At 40.3% G+C, this 17678-nt stretch overlaps 1 protein-coding gene across 1 annotated transcript in view; it reads left to right on the top strand.

The window, feature by feature from the left end:
- The window catches only part of LOC140916959 (amine oxidase [flavin-containing] B-like), a 76397-nt gene that overhangs the window by 43216 nt on the left and 15503 nt on the right, over positions 1 to 17678 (top strand). The window contains exons 4-6 of the mRNA XM_073358858.1: positions 10899 to 11003; positions 12293 to 12384; positions 17285 to 17426. Coding sequence (XP_073214959.1) covers positions 10899 to 11003; positions 12293 to 12384; positions 17285 to 17426 — 339 coding nt within the window. The remainder of the gene's footprint in view (positions 1 to 10898; positions 11004 to 12292; positions 12385 to 17284; positions 17427 to 17678) is intronic.

Raw genomic sequence — 17678 nt, 5'->3', positions numbered from 1 at the left:
ATATTTGCCACCTGATTACATCACTGTTAATTTATATCAAATATGGGACCTAAACCATTTAAGTGTCCCTTTAAACAAATGTATTGAAATATGGGTGTGGGTTTACCATTTGTCAGGATCAAATTATCAACAGATCTGCCTATTTATTTAACTAATATTGTATCTCAAACTTGGTCTAATCCCATTATCGATGCCCATATGATCAGGAAGATTTGATGTTTAAAACACAGATCTGCAATTTTTTATCATGTACAAAATAGAAATTGTTTTGCCAAGTGTAATGACTGGAATTAGGAGGCTGGGCTACATAAAATCTGTGTATAGAAAAGTTTTGTGTGTTTGAAAGTAATGATCCTCCAACTTTGAATTTAAAAATGTGCTTCTTTCCTGTAGGAAGAGAACAGTCTACCCTTGCACCAACACATTTCACACCAGCTGCACTTGGTCATGTCTGTGGCCTTGTCTTTCCCATTCTCACCTGCAGTGAATTTCCAGATGTACTCACCAACATCACAACATTCCATTTACACCCGGGTTTCAGCAGCCTGACAGAGCTCACTTCTCTAAGTCCATCCATGAGACTGGGGTGGACTCACTAGTGCTATTTTTATGGTACATTTCTTCATTATATCTCAAACTCCTACTCCTTGCCACCATCAGAACTTTTCATAATATCGTGTTTCTCATGTTGCCCCAGACCAGGACATCATCAATATAAGTGGAACAACACATCTATTCCTTTTAAACTCCCTACTGTCTTATTTTGGTGCACTGAAAACAGCAAGCAGTAACCACTGAAAATGATATCTGTCTCTCTGTTCTGAAATATACTGTACCTGGAACTTTCCTCATGGAGTGACAATTGCCAAAATCCCACTAGATGTTTGCAAAACACTAAAGGCCAGACTGGCCAGGTCCTACACAGGTTCATGGAAGGCCATCAATGGAACAAGGAGCATCCCCATCACAGGGTTGGGACAGATTCTTGACAGCAAGTACAGTTCCTGTTCCCCCCTTAGTACCCTCACAGGAGCTATGTGCCTGACAGAGGAAGGTGGAGCTCTGTCCCCACCTATGTATTAGCCAACAGTGCTGTCCGGTTGTGGGTGAGGTTGTGTGTTGCACCCTATTCAAGACTGAGCCAGCAATAACACTAGTGTGCACAGCCTGGGAACTCCTAGGAGGAATTCCAGGTGAGCCAAATTATCTGGCATGTCACTGAAATTACTTTCTGTTGATAGATGTTGATAGAATCTTTACTCCTGTCTACATAAAATCTTTCACTGAAACTACCAATCTGCATTAATGAGAATGCTCTCTGTATCTGTGTAGAAAATCTTTGCAGTCCTCCTGGCTGTCCTTCATTTTTGATATTACCGTGGAATCATAGAATCATAGAATATCAGGGTTGGAAGGGACCCCAGAAGGTCATCTAGTCCAACCCCCTGCTCAAAGCAGGACCAATTTCCAGTTAAATCATCCCAGCCAGGGCTTTGTCAAGCCTGACCTTAAAAACCTCTAAGGAAGGAGATTCTACCACCTCCCTAGGTAACGCATTCCAGTGTTTCACCACCCTCTTAGTGAAAAAGTTTTTCCTAATATCCAATCTAAACCTCCCCCACTGCAACTTGAGACCATTACTCCTCGTTCTGTCATCTGCTACCATTGAGAACAGTCTAGAGCCATCCTCTTTGGAACCCCCTTTCAGGTAGTTTAAAGCAGCTATCAAATCCCCCCTCATTCTTCTCTTCTGCAGACTAAACAATCCCAGCTCCCTCAGCCTCTCCTCATAACTCATGTGTTCCAGTCCCCTAATCATTTTTGTTGCCCTTCGCTGGACTCTCTCCAATTTATCCACATCCTTCTTGAAGTGTGGGGCCCAAAACTGGACACAGTACTCCAGATGAGGCCTCACCAATGTTGAATAGAGGGGAACGATCACGTCCCTCAATCTGCTCGCTATGCCCCTACTTATACATCCCAAAATGCCATTGGCCTTCTTGGCAACAAGGGCACACTGCTGACTCATATCCAGCTTCTCGTCCACTGTCACCCCTAGGTCCTTTTCCGCAGAACTGCTGCCTAGCCATTCGGTCCCTAGTCTGTAGCTGTGCATTGGGTTCTTCCGTCCTAAGTGCAGGACCCTACACTTATCCTTATTGAACCTCATCAGATTCCTTTTGGCCCAATCTTCCAATTGGTCTAGGTCCTTCTGTATCCTATCCCTCCCCTCCAGCGTATCTACCACTCCTCCCAGTTTAGTATCATCCGCAAATTTGCTGAGAGTGCAATCCACACCATCCTCCAGATCATTTATGAAGATATTGAATAAAACCGGCCCCAGGACCGACCCTTGGGGCACTCCACTTGATACCGGCTGCCAACTAGACATGGAGCCATTGATCACTACCCGTTGAGCCCGACAATCTAGCCAGCTTTCTACCCACCTTATAGTGCATTCATCCAGCCCATACTTCCTTAACTTGCTGACAAGAATACTATGGGAGACCGTGTCAAAAGCTTTGCTAAAGTCAAGAAACAATACATCCACTGCTTTCCCTTCATCCACAGAACCAGTAATCTCATCGTAAAAGGCAATTAGATTAGTCAGGCATGACCTTCCCTTGGTGAATCCATGCTGGCTGTTCCTGATCACTTTCCTCTCATGCAAGTGCTTCAGGATTGATTCTTTGAGGACCTGCTCCATGATTTTTCCAGGGACTGAGGTGAGGCTGACTGGCCTGTAGTTCCCAGGATCTTCCTTCTTCCCTTTTTTAAAGATTGGCACTACATTAGCCTTTTTCCAGTCATCCGGGACTTCCCCAGTTCGCCACGAGTTTTCAAAGATAATGGCCAGTGGCTCTGCAGTGGCACTGAATGCATCCGATGAAGTGAGCTGTAGCTCACGAAAGCTTATGCTCAAATAAATTGGTTAGTCTCTAAGGTGCCAAAAGTACTCCTTTTCTTATTGATGGAAATGTGTAGGAAGCTTGCTCTTGTGCTGTCTGCTTTGGCCCTGCCCTGTGGATAAATGGACATCTTCACTTTCGAGTGCCGGCCATCTGGCAACGATTGCAAAGAGTGAATTTACAGTTAGATTTTTTTTTAACAAATAAAAGTATTATAGCAGGGGTAAAAGATGCTACATGATGTACAGACAAAATTGCAAAAGCAAAGTTGTAGCGTACGTGGTCGCTTCTCTCAGCGCTGTCTGTAGAGCAGGTCTGGTCAGAGATGCTAAATATCAGTGAAGTTCACTTGAACTCTGGCAACTGTGCCCTTATGGTTTGTGTGTGGATGGAAGGAATAAGAAAAAATTACATGATCAAACAAGGCTTTTTGATTAATTAGAATTGGCAGATGAATGGAAGGAACCTTTCTGAGTCCTTTCCTTCTGTTTCCTAGGAGATCAGGATAAGCAGCCATAGTACCCACTCAGCTTGTTTAATCTAGGCTGCTTGGAGCAAAGCCTAAATTGCACTTTATTGTAATAACTGTTTTTTTCCTTATATTGCTGATTGAGCATCATCATAAAAACGGAGACGAGACAAATGCTTATTTCAAACAGGAGCTGCTGCTTGATTCCTGGGGGTTTCACACATGCCTGTTGGAGCCGATCTGGTGTCATGCATCGCTTTTAACCAACAAATTTCAGAGCCTGGAGCATCATAAAAATTTGACTGATCCCAACATTCTCTTCTGTTTTTAATAAACTGTATTATCTGGTTTTGCACAGGGGCCCTGTCTCTTTACCAGCAAGTCAACCGAGGGTGATATTTTTCCCAAACTGAAACGCCTCTCCCCCACATTTTTTTCTTTAAAAGAAAAGGAAAGAGAAAAAAAAATCCAGAAACACCCACAAAAGGGTTTTATGGAATGAAATAGGAAACATTTTCAATGGGTTTAATTTTGTAAGCATTTTTATTCAAGCATAGAAAGGTTTGCGATTCCAGATGCAATGATTTCTAGTAACACTTCTTCCACTGATTGGTATTAATTCTGTGCACTTCAAAAAGCTTATTATAAAGCAAGGCCCCATAATCCTACTGTAGGAGGCAGGCAAGTATCCTTTCCCCTACTCTACCTTTTGTAGATGAGATAACCAAGGATCTGAGAGCTTGTACAAGGTCATTTGTTGGCAGAACAGGGAATGGAACTCAGGTCTATAATATGACAGACCCCAGTTTTAGCCACTTAGCTCCACTGCCTTTCAGAATGATTGTTCCAAGTGTATGTGCTTGGTTATGTTGCATGTAAAATGGAGATACTCCTGCATATCACCATTTACAAAACACTGACAATCATAGTGGACTAGAATTAATATCATTTGATCAAGTAATTAAAAGCTGTTCTAATGCATATGTGCAAGAGGGCCAAGTTAAGGTTGCATAGACAACCATATTTCCTAACTGAATTCTTGACTTTGCAACTTCAGTGGTCTTTTTGGTTCATATTTTTATATGGAATTAATATATATATAATAGATTGATTACTCCAGCTGTATATTTATAGCATACAGATGACTATGGTAACTAATTATCTCAACATATGGAGTCCTGAACAACAAGAAGAGATAGAGAATGGAGCTTGTAGGTCAAACTGGCCTTTTTCTAATTAGAAATAAAATTCTTTGACAACTCTAATACAATTTTATGTGTAGGTCTAGTTGTTCATCACAGCGGCAGGAGTGTTGCTTGGCTTGGTTTGCTAGCCAGCATGCTTTAATAAGAGTTATGTTTGCACAGGAATTAAGTGACAAATTCTGCACAATTTTAGGTGTCTTACTCACTGTGTGAGTGAAAATTTCCAGATATATTCTGTAGAGCTGCAGCTGAGAAACAGTGTGGTTTCTACATAGATTGAATTTCATACTGACCTGGCTCTTTACCATGTCTCTGTAGTATCTTGTTCCTTGCTGTATCAGACATCACTCATGGTATCACTCATTTTTAAGCAGGGAAGAAAACTGGTATGATTATGCACATGCTGTAAATCAGTACAGGGCACCACATACTTACAAACATACATAGCAATGAATCAATTTATAGGGTGACATTTGTGGTGGGATTAGCACCTATGTCTCCAGGGTTGAGACAGTTTAGCTAAAAGAATAACTATGGTAGCATGATGCAGAGAATGCTTTGCGCATTACATGCAATTTCTTAGAGCAGTGGTTTTCAACCTTTTTTCATTTGTGAACCCCTAAAAAATTCAAATGGAGGAACAGACCCCTTTGGAAATCTTAGAGAGAGTCTGTGGACCCCCCAGGGTCCTCAGACCACAGGTTGAAAGCCACTGTCTTGAAATAAGAACAGATTATTTTTATTTAGGATAAATGGGTATGGTGTTTTACAGACAAATGGGACACAGTGCTTCCACGTCTAATATTTTACAGACAAAGGGCTGCTTCATCATTCTTCAACACTCTATTAATGGTAGGGGGTGGTGCATAAGCATCAGGAGGCATTGTGCCTCAGAGATGCATAGTTTCATTTGGGCTCCCCTAGGTGCTGGAAGGGAACAGTAATAGGCAACACCGCTTTGTGGAGGGCAGCAGAGAACCCTCCCATTACTCTCCCTTGTAACCAGCAAGCTCTACTGTGGGGGAAAGGGCAGAATTCTGGCTTCCTTCTTCCTACTCCATGCTCACTCTGTCTGTTTGCTCCCCAAAGAAAGTACCTGGAGCACAACCTCCATCCCCAGTTCAGGCAATCCCTATTGTGGCTGTGCTACATTTCTATGATTCTCTCATGACTACACTTTTCTCTTTTTGTGCCACAGCACTGGCTTAATATAATCTAAGAATGGGTGTGCACAGGAGACTGGCACCCATAGCCCTTATATTAGCTAAGCAAGGCATTATTTGTAATGCTGTTTTCCAAAGCAGATGAATGGAATAATTTCCTTTTAGAGCCCCGGTTGGGGGTGTAATAGCCGGTGAGACTTTACCTTAAGTTCTTTGGTTCTCTTTTCGTTTGTGTCTAAGTTTGATGGTTTGCCTGGTTTTGTTACATTTGCCCTTTGTACTGTCAGCCTCTTCAACATCCTCTGTTACAGTATAACATGGCATCAACCTTTCAAAGCAGCTGAGAGTCCTATACTGAAGCAGGTCCAGCTTCCGCTGTTCTCACCGAGGCTCTATTTTTGGCAAAATCACAAGTTTATGAATAAAATGCCTTTGAAAATCCATGCCTTTGGGCATTGGGTACTGATGTTGAGAAGTGAAATTAAATATGCAGTTGGAGTAACATTTATAGTTATATTTCCGAGGCCAGTCTGACTTGATCACATGGTTATATATAAAGAAATGAAAAGAGGTAAAAAGTTTGCACATCCTGGCACATTATTTTCATCTGTGGGCCTGGCCTTTCTTTGGAAAGCTTTTGGCATCAGTAGTCATGGCCCTACATGGTAAGCTAAAACTAGAATGATTATAGCAGTGCATATGTAATGCTGACACCCCTGGGTGAGTTGTTGGCAGCAGGAGTCAAACCTAGGACCTCTTGATATTAATGCATAAGCCTCTACTGCCAGAGTAAAAGATGCATTTCTCTTAGCCAGGGCTGTAACAGGCTCATCAGTTCCTCTAGCTGGCCTCGCCACTACTATATGGGGACAGAGTGCCACACTGAGCAGGCATGGCTTACACATACTTGTACATAGCTTGCATCCAAGGCATCTTTAGTTCTAGAATTGTTGTTCTTTATCCAGACTGAAATACCCTTGTGCTATATGAGAAATCAGGCATCACAGTTTTCTGCACAGGAGACACGTCTGAGTTCTCCCTTTCTGCAGTTCAAATGCCATAAAAGAGTAAGAAGAATACCAAAACAAGAATATTTTAAGTGTAGTGTTAGTCAGCAGAAGCATAGGGAACTCATGAGACTTGAGTTAATTCAGAGGGGATAACTCAGACAGAAGTGCCTCAGGTGGAGAAGGAAGCGCAGAACAAAATCAATAATTAGAATAAAGAGAATGCTGTCTGCTTTTGTCTTGGTTTTTCTTGAGCACAGCATGCATGTGTGTTTCATGCTTGTAGGCCTGGAAAATGTAAGGTACTTGAAACAGAACAGTTTTACACTTTCTTAGGGAAGACTGGTACAAGATTTACACTTCTGAAATGTAGTTCCACCATTCCAAAATCGTTTAGGCTCACAGTCAAGTTTGTCTTCACTGCTGTAAAAATTATTTATTAATAGCCATAATGCTTGGCATTAGCCTTTCCTGAGAGGCTAAAAGAAATTGCCAACATGTTTCAAATGCAGCTTCTTTGGATGAAAAGTGTTATTTAGTGTCACTGGGCACCCTTCCTGGAACGCCCTCCTGCTGCAGGCTGCGGCATAAATGCACCTGCCTCAGTTTCTCTCCTTCAGATTCCCCAGAAATAATACAAAGCATCTTCCCAAGTATAAATATAGTCCTTGTTGCAAGTTCATTTGTTACAAGAGTCCTGTGCACACAAGTCGTAACAAAAGTCCCACAGTCCAGAATTCCCCCAGCATAAGCCAAACAATACATGCAACATATCGCCTTGGCATCTCTCACCATGCCCTGGCTCTTCAGTACACTCCTCTCCTGTCCTTGTCCCATAACAACTACCCCAGCCATCCAGCTGGAGTGCAGCCCTGCTCTTTCCAGCAGGAACTTGCCAGGGGAGCATCCCTTACTCCCCCAGATCCTCTTATGGTTCCTATGGGTCCCGCTCTCCAAACCTGGCGATATCAGCGGGTGAGCGCCTCTGCTGCTCCCCTGCCTTCAGAACTCTCTGGCCCTTGGCTCTGGGTTAGAGCCAGCGGGCAGTTCCCGTCCCTCTTCCTGCCTTCATTCCTCTGGCCCTGGCTCGGGGATGCCAGCCAGCAAACCCCTCTTGCTGCCTTCAGCCTTCTCCCAGCAACCGCCTTCTGCTTCTTTCTGGGACTCCTCCAGTCCCCTACTCTCTGGCAACTCTCACCTGCCCCTGACTGAACCAGTCTGCTCTGAGTCACTGGGATGTCCTCTTGTTGCATCTCTTCCTCATCCTTCATAGCCCACAGCGGCTGCCCCACCCTCTCAATTGGCCAAACGGGGAATACTTGTTCTGGCACAAGGGAGCTGGACCTACTTCATTTACAGGGGCCAGCCACCCTGTGACACCTAGTCTATGTAATAGTGCAACTTTCTTGTAGTTATGTTAATTTTCCGGCAAAACTTGGAGATATATCCCACCTCAGAGGAACAGTTAACAATTGTAGCAATTTAGACTAAAGGTCCATCTAATCCAGGATCTTGTGTCTGGCCAATGTTGGATTTTTTAAAGAAATGCAGAAACTTACTGTGATGCTCTGTACAAGGGGGGGGGAACACCCTACACCCCCATGTTCATCTTTATAAAATGATTGTGTGGTATCCAATGCAAAGTTTGTCATGTTGGGTGTCTTCAGAAGGCTCATAATGCACTGAGCATGGTTGTTTTAGTAATGTTATAGTAATTGTTACGGTAATGTTATAGTAAGGTTATAGATTATAATTTCAGGTATATAGTTAGGAGGCTGAAAATGTATCCTCGTGGCTTAAAGCAAGCCCATGCAAAAAAACCCAAAACACTTTCTGGAGAACATACTTCTCAGCAGTCTCCTCTGTTAAATTTGCAGGAGGACTGATTGCAACTGCAACATTTTACAATGGGATAGGAGCCTCCCTAAATCATGGAAAGATTTGATAATCTAAGGGCAGACTCCTTCAATGAAGGGCAAGGTGATAGTAGGAGTTAGATCTTCCAAGTGTTTCCCTCTTGAGCATCATCTCACTCTTGCCCAGGTTCATCTTCAGCCAATTACAGTGCAGAAAGAAAACAAATGTTGAAACCTCAAAGGTTTCCACACAATGGAATTGTTGTTCTCCAGTCACCATCAAAAATTTGTATTTTGTTCCCCTTTGGAATAAAATCAAAACCTTTCAAATGTTTTCATGAAACAAAACGGTGTTGAAACAGCAGTTTTCAGGTTGAAAAGATCAAGTTTTCCATCAGAGTCTCTCTCTTTCTCTCTGGAAGTGACTGGACAGTCCACCCTGGAGCTCGGAAAACTTTTTAACAAAAAATTCATCAAAATTGACATGTCTTTGCAAAAGGCTTTGGCTTTGATGAAACACCATATTTTGACGACAAATTCCCCACATGGCAAGTTACTGTGAAAGGACATGTTGTTCTCAGGCATCCCTAGTAATAACTGTTATGTCCGTATGTAAAATAAAATAAAAAAACCCCAAACTCCTTCCACTGTTTTCCTCCTATTTGTACTGCTTTGGTTTTACTTACAGGCCTTCCCAGCTGCCTTCCAGTAGGCTCCCTGTGTCCTTACAAACAGTGTACCGAAAACAGTCTTTCTTTCATTTTGTCCAAAATGGCATTGTATGTTTTGTTGGTCTATCTCATTACAAATTGATTTGCAATTTGCTATTACTATCATCCTTCAGTTTGTTTTTGACATTACTGCTTTCTAAGTAGTTCCCTCCCTTTGAATTAGATTTCCTCAAATGTTGTTAGCTTGGGTTTTTCAAGGTTGTATTTCACTTTATTTCTGTCCCACTTTTCTAATCTCTCAGGGTCCCGTTGTGTAGTGTTGCTGCACTCTCTGGTGTCTGCAACACCTGCAGATTTAACTAATGTTCACCTTATCCCCTCTTCTGGATTGCTGATAAAGAGGTTAAATAAAACCAGGCCTAACATTGCTCCATACAACAGTCCAATAGACACTTCTCAACATGATATATTGTTGTTTATTGTTATCCATTTCTTAACATTTTAATTGTGTTATAATGCTTATATACAAGTCCATTTGAATTTGTTTCCAGTCATCATTTTGTGGGACACTGTATGAAATGTTTATTAAAATTTAATATTATATCCATTGTATTCCTATTGCTGCAATACCATCTTAAATGCATGTGTGATTTTTTTTTCACCAAGGCTGTGTATTCCTTGCAACATTAAATAACCTGTAGTGTTCTTACCAGAGAATATTCTCAGTAGGCCCTGGAATGTGTTTTTTGGGAAAGGGATAACTAAGGTCAGTGACTTTTAGTAGCGTCACAAAACTATCCAGTCAGCCATCCACAAAAACAACTAGGTAAATCCCCTACAAACAAAATAGTATCTACAAATTAGCCATCTTCCCACTCCTTCCATGAAGCCAGACTTCCTTAATTCATAGTAATAACTATATGTAAAATCTAATTATTAAATATTTATGCAGCCAATGTAATAATGACTTCCATACTTGTTACCGTATCTCAATGAAACTTATATATCAACTGTGGCAAATAATGAATGGCTAATAAAGATTAATGATTCACAAACGCTAACTTTTTATTTAGTCTTTTTGAAACTATAAATTTTCAAATAAATAGATGTTTGTTTCAGGAAAACCCCTGGGCTATGGCCAAGATAGTCTTCGTATCACAGTCACTTTGCTTTGATTTTGAAGGAAACTAATATTGTACCTTTAAAATGAATAACATAATATTTTTCAATCTCATTTAGGAAAGAAAATGTAATCAAACATAAATATACAGTACAAAACTGATCACCCCAAATAAATGCCAACACTCCAAAGCTGCCTGCTTTTTGTGCTGGGCTTAACAACCTTACTTTTTGTCTTGGTTGGAGGTGTCAGTCTAAAACCTACTGACTCAGCCTTTAAAGATACAAGGTTAGAGCATTCTTATCGTTTGTTCTTCCTGTTAATTCTACTCTGATGTGCAGCAGATTAACTAACCTGTCAAATGATTACTACTATGTATACTGGTTGGAGCTGTTTGGTGACTGTTTAAGTCTTCGGTACTAACTTATGTACATTGAGGTTGAGGTCATTCAAGTGAATTAAAAATTGTATTCTGATTATGCTTTTTTTTTCTTTTAGGGTAAAAGTTATCCCTTTAAGGGTGCATTTCCTACTATGTGGAACCCTTTTGTCATCTTAGATTTCAACAATCTGTGGAGGACGATGGATGAAATGGGAAAGGAGGTGTGTAGAGGCTCAGCTATCCAATGCAGTTAGCCCTTGTATGGGATTCAAAGATGTGATGTTAGCACATGTTAAATGACACATACTAACTAGCATGTCCTGATAGCCTAGTGTAGGCAAGGCACACTGCCTTTAACATATGCTAAACTCCTTCCTCAGAGTCTTTATCCTAACTTGATCAGCTAAGTACATATTAAAGGTGATGTACACTGGTTCTCACTATACTGTTGAGCTAGGAGTGTTTAAAAAGGAAAGCGCAGGTGCTTTGAAACATAAACAGGGGAGCTATAGAATTGCATACTTCTCTCCAGCACAGCATTTTACCTCACTAGGCAACATTTTAGTCTATTTTTTTTAAATCTTCTGCTAAGCCCACTTTATTTCTGTTTAGAACTTGTGCAAATTTCCAGCAAGAACATTTAACAGAATTCTGTAGTGCAGGTGAGCTTGTGACTGTGGTCTTGCATTGTTATGATTGAAACTGAATTAGTGCGCCCAAAATAATACATTTTCTATTACTCAGCTTCTGATACTGACTCTCTTCTCAGATATTTTTCTATCCATAAGAGTTGCTCTCTTGCCTTTGAAAACCGCCTCAATTTTTATAGAATAAATAATACTAAAAATAATAGCAAAAATATATACTGATCAGAGAAAACTATTCAACTATGTCTTTTCTTTAAAGAGTTTGTTTGAAAAAAAAAAGTCTTAAATCACAGTCTGTATCTTCTAATTTAAATGTGAAATCAATTGACTCAGTTAAAAATTAGTCTGTGTTAAGAGACAAGTTTACTATTGTAAAAGGGAGAAAGGCTGGTGTTTTTCAGAAAAGCAGAATTTTGTGCTAAGTGTTTTCACTGAAAATGTACCTAAGAATTCTGCCTATAAAGTAAAAATAGAGAGAGTCTTATCTGGAATAGAAAGCTAAGGTAAATGCTGAGAAAAAACCTTTTGTCCCCCAAAAAAATGATTGGTATAAATCTGGGAAAGCATAATTTCTGGATCACTTTTCTAGTCCCATCCTTTATACCATTAAGCCAATTCCTGAAAACAAATTAGAGTGTGTTGATGGAAGAATGCTTCCGTTGACCTAGCTAACTAGGTTCAGGAAGGTGGTGTTCCTGCACAAACAGAAAAATCCTTTCTGTCTGTGTATGCTGTGTCTACCCTATCGGGTTGTGCCAGCATAGCTGCACAATGTAGCTGTGCCAGTCCACTGTATGTAGTGAAGACAGATCCACAGTGTGCAATGTTGTTACTGAACATTCGCTGTTCTTCTGTTGTCCTAGATTCCTAATGAAGCCCCATGGAAGGCACCACATGCAGAAGAATGGGACAAAATGTCTATGCAAGATTTCATAGACAAAGTTTGTTGGACAAAGTAAGAATCACTTTAATTTTAAAATGTATAACAGGTTATAGTTGGATAGTGCTGCAGGCCAACTGTGAAGAGCAACATCTAAGCACAGGAAGTGAGGAGTACAATGTCCCATTGAAAGTGCCCGGAGTAATTGGAGTGGGCAGATTCTAATTATCCTCACTGAAATTTGATCACAGCTAACACTACTTTTGCTGAAATACGCTAAGAGGTTTAATGACCACAAACGAACAGGATATTGGTTTTACATCTTAATCTGAAAGACAAAACTTCCAGACATACAGTGTTCACTGACATTATGATGGGGCATTGAATCACCTACCAAATCACCAACAGCACTTCTTGCAGCACTTGATTTTTTTCTCTGGAGGCGTCCCATCCAAATACTGCCTTGGCTTGACGCTGATGCTTGAACATCCATGGCTCATCCTCATTAATATGACCTTCACTTCAGAAGGTCATATTAATGACCTTCTGAAGAGCAGAGGGTTCTAAATGGAGATCAGGTTTGATAACTATAATAACTGAGCAAATACACAGGGCATCCCGTTATTTTCCATGTTATTTTAACTCAAATAAAGATCAGATGAAAATGTCATGTTTGCTAGCATTGAAACCATGGGTAACATCTCTGCTTGTTATACACTCTTTTATTTCATTTGCTGATGATCTGCTTATAACTGGATTCAGCTGGCTCTGTATCAGGCCTGTTTGGATGAACTGAAAAATATCTGCTTGCCTCATGCACTAAACTTGGAAATTTATGTTGTATGTATCTTGGGCATTCCAGAAATCAGAGAGAGTTAAGTTTTCAGATACGTAGTTTTTAGACATCTGTTGATAGCTAGCAGCACCCTTAAATCCTGGAATTTAATCTGACAGCATAGCATTAAGGGATACTGTAGTTTTAAGAGCAAACAAACAGCACAAAGCAATTACAGACTTGAATCTTCATAGTGGTATTGCTTCATGGTGGCAAATTTGCAGCTTTTCTGTTTTTGTAAATATTTTTTATGCACAAAAAGATTATTTTCTTTTGCTTTTTGGTTAGTCTAGTGTAATGCTTCCAGGTCAGATGACAGGAGATTTAACAATACTCCGATTTTGTAATTAGTTTAATCAGAAGTTCTGAATGTTTGGCAATAAAAGAGAGTTGCTCTGGTGTAGCCAGGTTCCTGTATAGAACTTTGGATGAGATATTGCTTTCAATTATTTAGTGTTAGGAGAGCTGATTTTCTACAATTGCTGTAAGAATTCAGTATACAGTCCTGAGACTGAATTACCTTAACACCCAAGTGTCCCCTTTTGTTACCACTGTACAGCACTGTATAGCACGGAGATACTGACAGTACTGCTTGTTGTTATGCAAACATCACATTAATTTTTATTTCACCTGTAACTCAAGAACAGTTTGACTAGACTTTGTCATACATAAGAAAATTATAGCATGGTGTTGCTCTAAAGCAGACCCATTTCTAGAAGTACACTATCAGAATTACTAAATAAACTACACCCAGGAGCTAGAACCAGGATAAGCCTACAGCTCTAGAAACACAGACCTGTGCCTGCTTAAGCTAAAGGAAGTTATTTGCTATCTTTCAGCTAGAAAATGCACACTTACTATTATTTCTAAGCTTCAACCAGCCACTAGTGGCCACATACTCACTCTGAATGGGTGTCCTCCACACAATACAGTTGCAACAGGCATTTGTCCAAAACCTTCCTATGGTTTTTGCCTTTATTTGTGCCTTTGGAAATGTAACATAAATAACAAAATCCTAAGGCATCTAATTGTACTGCAATCAGTTATCCATAGACCTTGCCGAAGGAAGTCCCGAAGGGGAAGATCCCTGGGAATAAACCATTTTAGACAAATTCTAAGGAGAACAAGTTTGAGCAACAATAGTAAATGCTATTGACTTAAGTAAGTGTATGTACTGTCTGTAAGAAAACCATTCAGGTATCCACTAGAGTATACTATGACATAAAGGCCTTCAGAGAGTTTCTCATTGGTATCATTATCCATGACAACTGAAACAGAATAAGAATGAATGAAATGTTTCTTGAATTGGGCAATGTGCATTTTCAAAATCTTTGGTAGGTAACTTCAGCATAGTGTTTGTTAATGCATGGTGTAGCTCAGCCATCTTTCATATACATGGTTACAGGTGATCCAGCCTCTTAAATTGGAAAAGAGGCCCTGTACAATCTTGCACAATATCGTACAGCACCAGGCAAGGAGAGTCACATCTTTCTAATCTGTGATGGACTATGACTTGACATTTTACCTGAATTTTGACGTAATTGTCCGCCTGTTTTAATTCCAAGATGCTTTTCAGATTTTATATGTACATCTAAACTTGATCTGCCATGTGCAATCAAAAATTAGGTTACATGCCATAGCAGTTTTTCTATCCCTAGAATTCAATCGTCCAGAAGGGTAATCCTCCATTCTTTCCTTTTGTCTGACAGATTATGCAGATTTGCTTCAGTTTGACATTTCATGCTGAAATAGCATTGTGTGCTAATGATTGAAACCAAACAGCCACTTCCATGTGAAATAATAGATGAAATTGTGGAGCTAAAATACCAAAAATAATGGGAAAGTGGCAAAATATTATGGAAAAATTAGATCATTGTCTAAAAGTATTATATGTCTGTAAAATATTAATACATGTATTTATTCCTCCACTAAATATAATAAAACATCTTTCAGAGCTGATCATATTTACAATATATGTAAATAAGAACTAAATAAATGCCTGTTTAATCATAACCTTTTTATGGTGCTAAAGGAAGAGAGGTAGAATCTTTATAGACACAGATTGCATGCAATTTCTCAGTGACTAACAGAGAGGAAATAGCATGAAGCCACTAAACATGCACACATGTGGAAGTATCACATTAGCATTGGTGATCAATCACTACTTCAAAGAGCTTCAGAGCCCAGCACTCCCAGTTTACACCTAATCTTCTCAAAGGTATATAGTAACTGATTATAATAAAGGATTGTAAGAAAACTGGCACAAGGAATCTTTCTACTAAACTGAAATGCTGGGTTTCATCTTTGTTGAATTGCTGCCTCCAGAAATGCTTTTCTTCTCAATGACATGGATATATCATGGACAAGTATCTAATCACTACCTTAAAATATCACCTAGCACTAAAAAAAATCCCCCACTAGTCCCTACAGGATTACTTCTTTTATTGCTTATTTTATTGGTGAGCGCTGGGCATCTAGTTAAGATGCTGATGAATAGCTGAAATATGGTGGTCAAAACATGCAAACGATCCTGCTTATCAAATTGTAGTGTTGCTATTGCGGTTGCCCATAGACAAATATTCCCGGGCTGTCAAGGACATTCATAAAAGCAGATCAAAGGTCAAGCCTACTTGGAGGGCAACTCCGCTCTTGGCCTTTTGCTTCAGTGGAAATGTCTGTTCATTAAGCAGACAAAGAAGATGCTGTTACTGTGAAGAATTGAATTTAAACTTGCTTAAATGCATTAATTTTTTTTAAAAGCCTTTTTGCTTTAAAAAATGTTTGACTAAACAAAAGACAAAATAGTTTAAAACCAGGATTTTTGACTGGCTTTGGAGGTTATTTGCTGGGTTGCAGTTGACAAAGGCAGTAACTGCAGAGCCCCATGTGGTGTTACACGGCTGAAATGAGCATCTTCTGCTCAGAAGACATAGGACTTCCTTCACATGGCTTTAATACACCTATACAAATGTGCAATGTGAGGAGAGAGCAAGTAACTGAAGTTCAGTGAAAGAATGTTTACTCCTGCCTGTATTCACACATCTTTTAACCCATCCTGAAAACTTGTACAGATCTTTCATCTGTAATAATTCTCAGTAGATTTGTCATCTCTTAAATCAAAGCACAAACAGTAAGAGAGCAAACAAAGATCAAATTTCACAGCCCACTTTTTTCTACATGTATGGTCATCGGCAGAGGCCATTGCACATGCCCAGGGTCCAATGCACAACATAGTTACATGGCTGTGCAAATAGCATCACGATTTCTCCTTTATTGTCAGTCTGCCTCATAAATCTGTAACGATTCCACTCAAGGCCTACTCGCCATTCTGCTTTTTTCCTGACTCCCCCAAGGCTGTTTCTTTGTTCTGTGTGTCCCCACAAAGGGGAATTCTGACTGATTACCTGCACGCTACTACTCTTAAAAGGACAGAGGAGGAGGCAGCTGGATGGCAATCCATCCAAAATGTGGACAGAACAAGGATGAGAATGATCACTACCCACCTGGAGCTTCTCTCAGTCTCTGCTGAGCTTTACTGTCCTCGTAGACTCCCATATTCCTGAAGGGTTCAGGAGGTTATACAGCGGAGGAGACTGTGGCTGGCTGAAGGAGTGGGGAGACAGGTACAATCAGCAGCAGAAAGGACTGCAGGTCTCATGGGTGACATGGGGGGATTGGAGGGGTAGGTAGCTGACGTGCAGAGCTTCAAAGCCCATTAGAGCTGTCTGGCCTTGCTTCATTGTTCCCTGAATCTTGAATGACTGACAATTGTCTCCAGATGTAGGCAGAAGACAATATAATCTCCCACAGAGTGTGTCACCCAGTAAAGGTCACTTAGCCACTTTAAAACAGGGATAATACTTACTAACCTCACTGGAATGTTGTAGGGCTTAATTAATTTTTGGCAAGCTCTTTTGAAATTCTCCTGTGTAAAGCACTATATAAGAACAATTATTTTAATTACCACGGGCCATTCCTGGTCCCATTGACGTTGAGGGCAAAATACCTGTTAACATCACTGGTAGAGGAGGGTTGTGAGGCTCCTTTCTTTCATTGTTGCTAGAGAATAGGACTAGGCGATGGATATCATCTTACTGCTTTTATAGTAACATACCAACTTTACTTTGATTCCATGTGCAGTGCTAGCAAGAGGTTTGCAACGCTGTTTGTGAATGTGGATGTCACCTCTGAGCCTCATGAGGTCTCTGCTCTTTGGTTCCTGTGGTACGTGAAGCAGTGCGGGGGGACAGGCAGGATATTCTCAACCACCAATGGTGGGCAGGTACAGTAAACCGTCCGCTCTTATCTTTGGAAGAACACCGCATGCCTCTTGGCAGAAGCCCTTTAAACTTGTTTGTTTTGTTTGTTTTTAAAAGGAAGGACAAGAATGACGAAGACTGTTCACTGCTGCATTAGCAGGGCAGCCAAACTCCCATAGTTTTTACTTTACATAGAGACAATAGCTGCCATTGATTTCAGTATTAATAGGGTTCAGGTTGTATCAATGTGGAAGGCCATTCTTGTGGTTCAGGCA

Source organism: Lepidochelys kempii, chromosome 1 (genome assembly GCF_965140265.1).
Source record: "Lepidochelys kempii isolate rLepKem1 chromosome 1, rLepKem1.hap2, whole genome shotgun sequence".
Lineage (NCBI taxonomy): Eukaryota > Metazoa > Chordata > Testudines > Cheloniidae > Lepidochelys > Lepidochelys kempii.
Note: the sequence above shows the minus strand (reverse complement) of the source record. Positions and strands in the feature narration are given on the sequence as shown.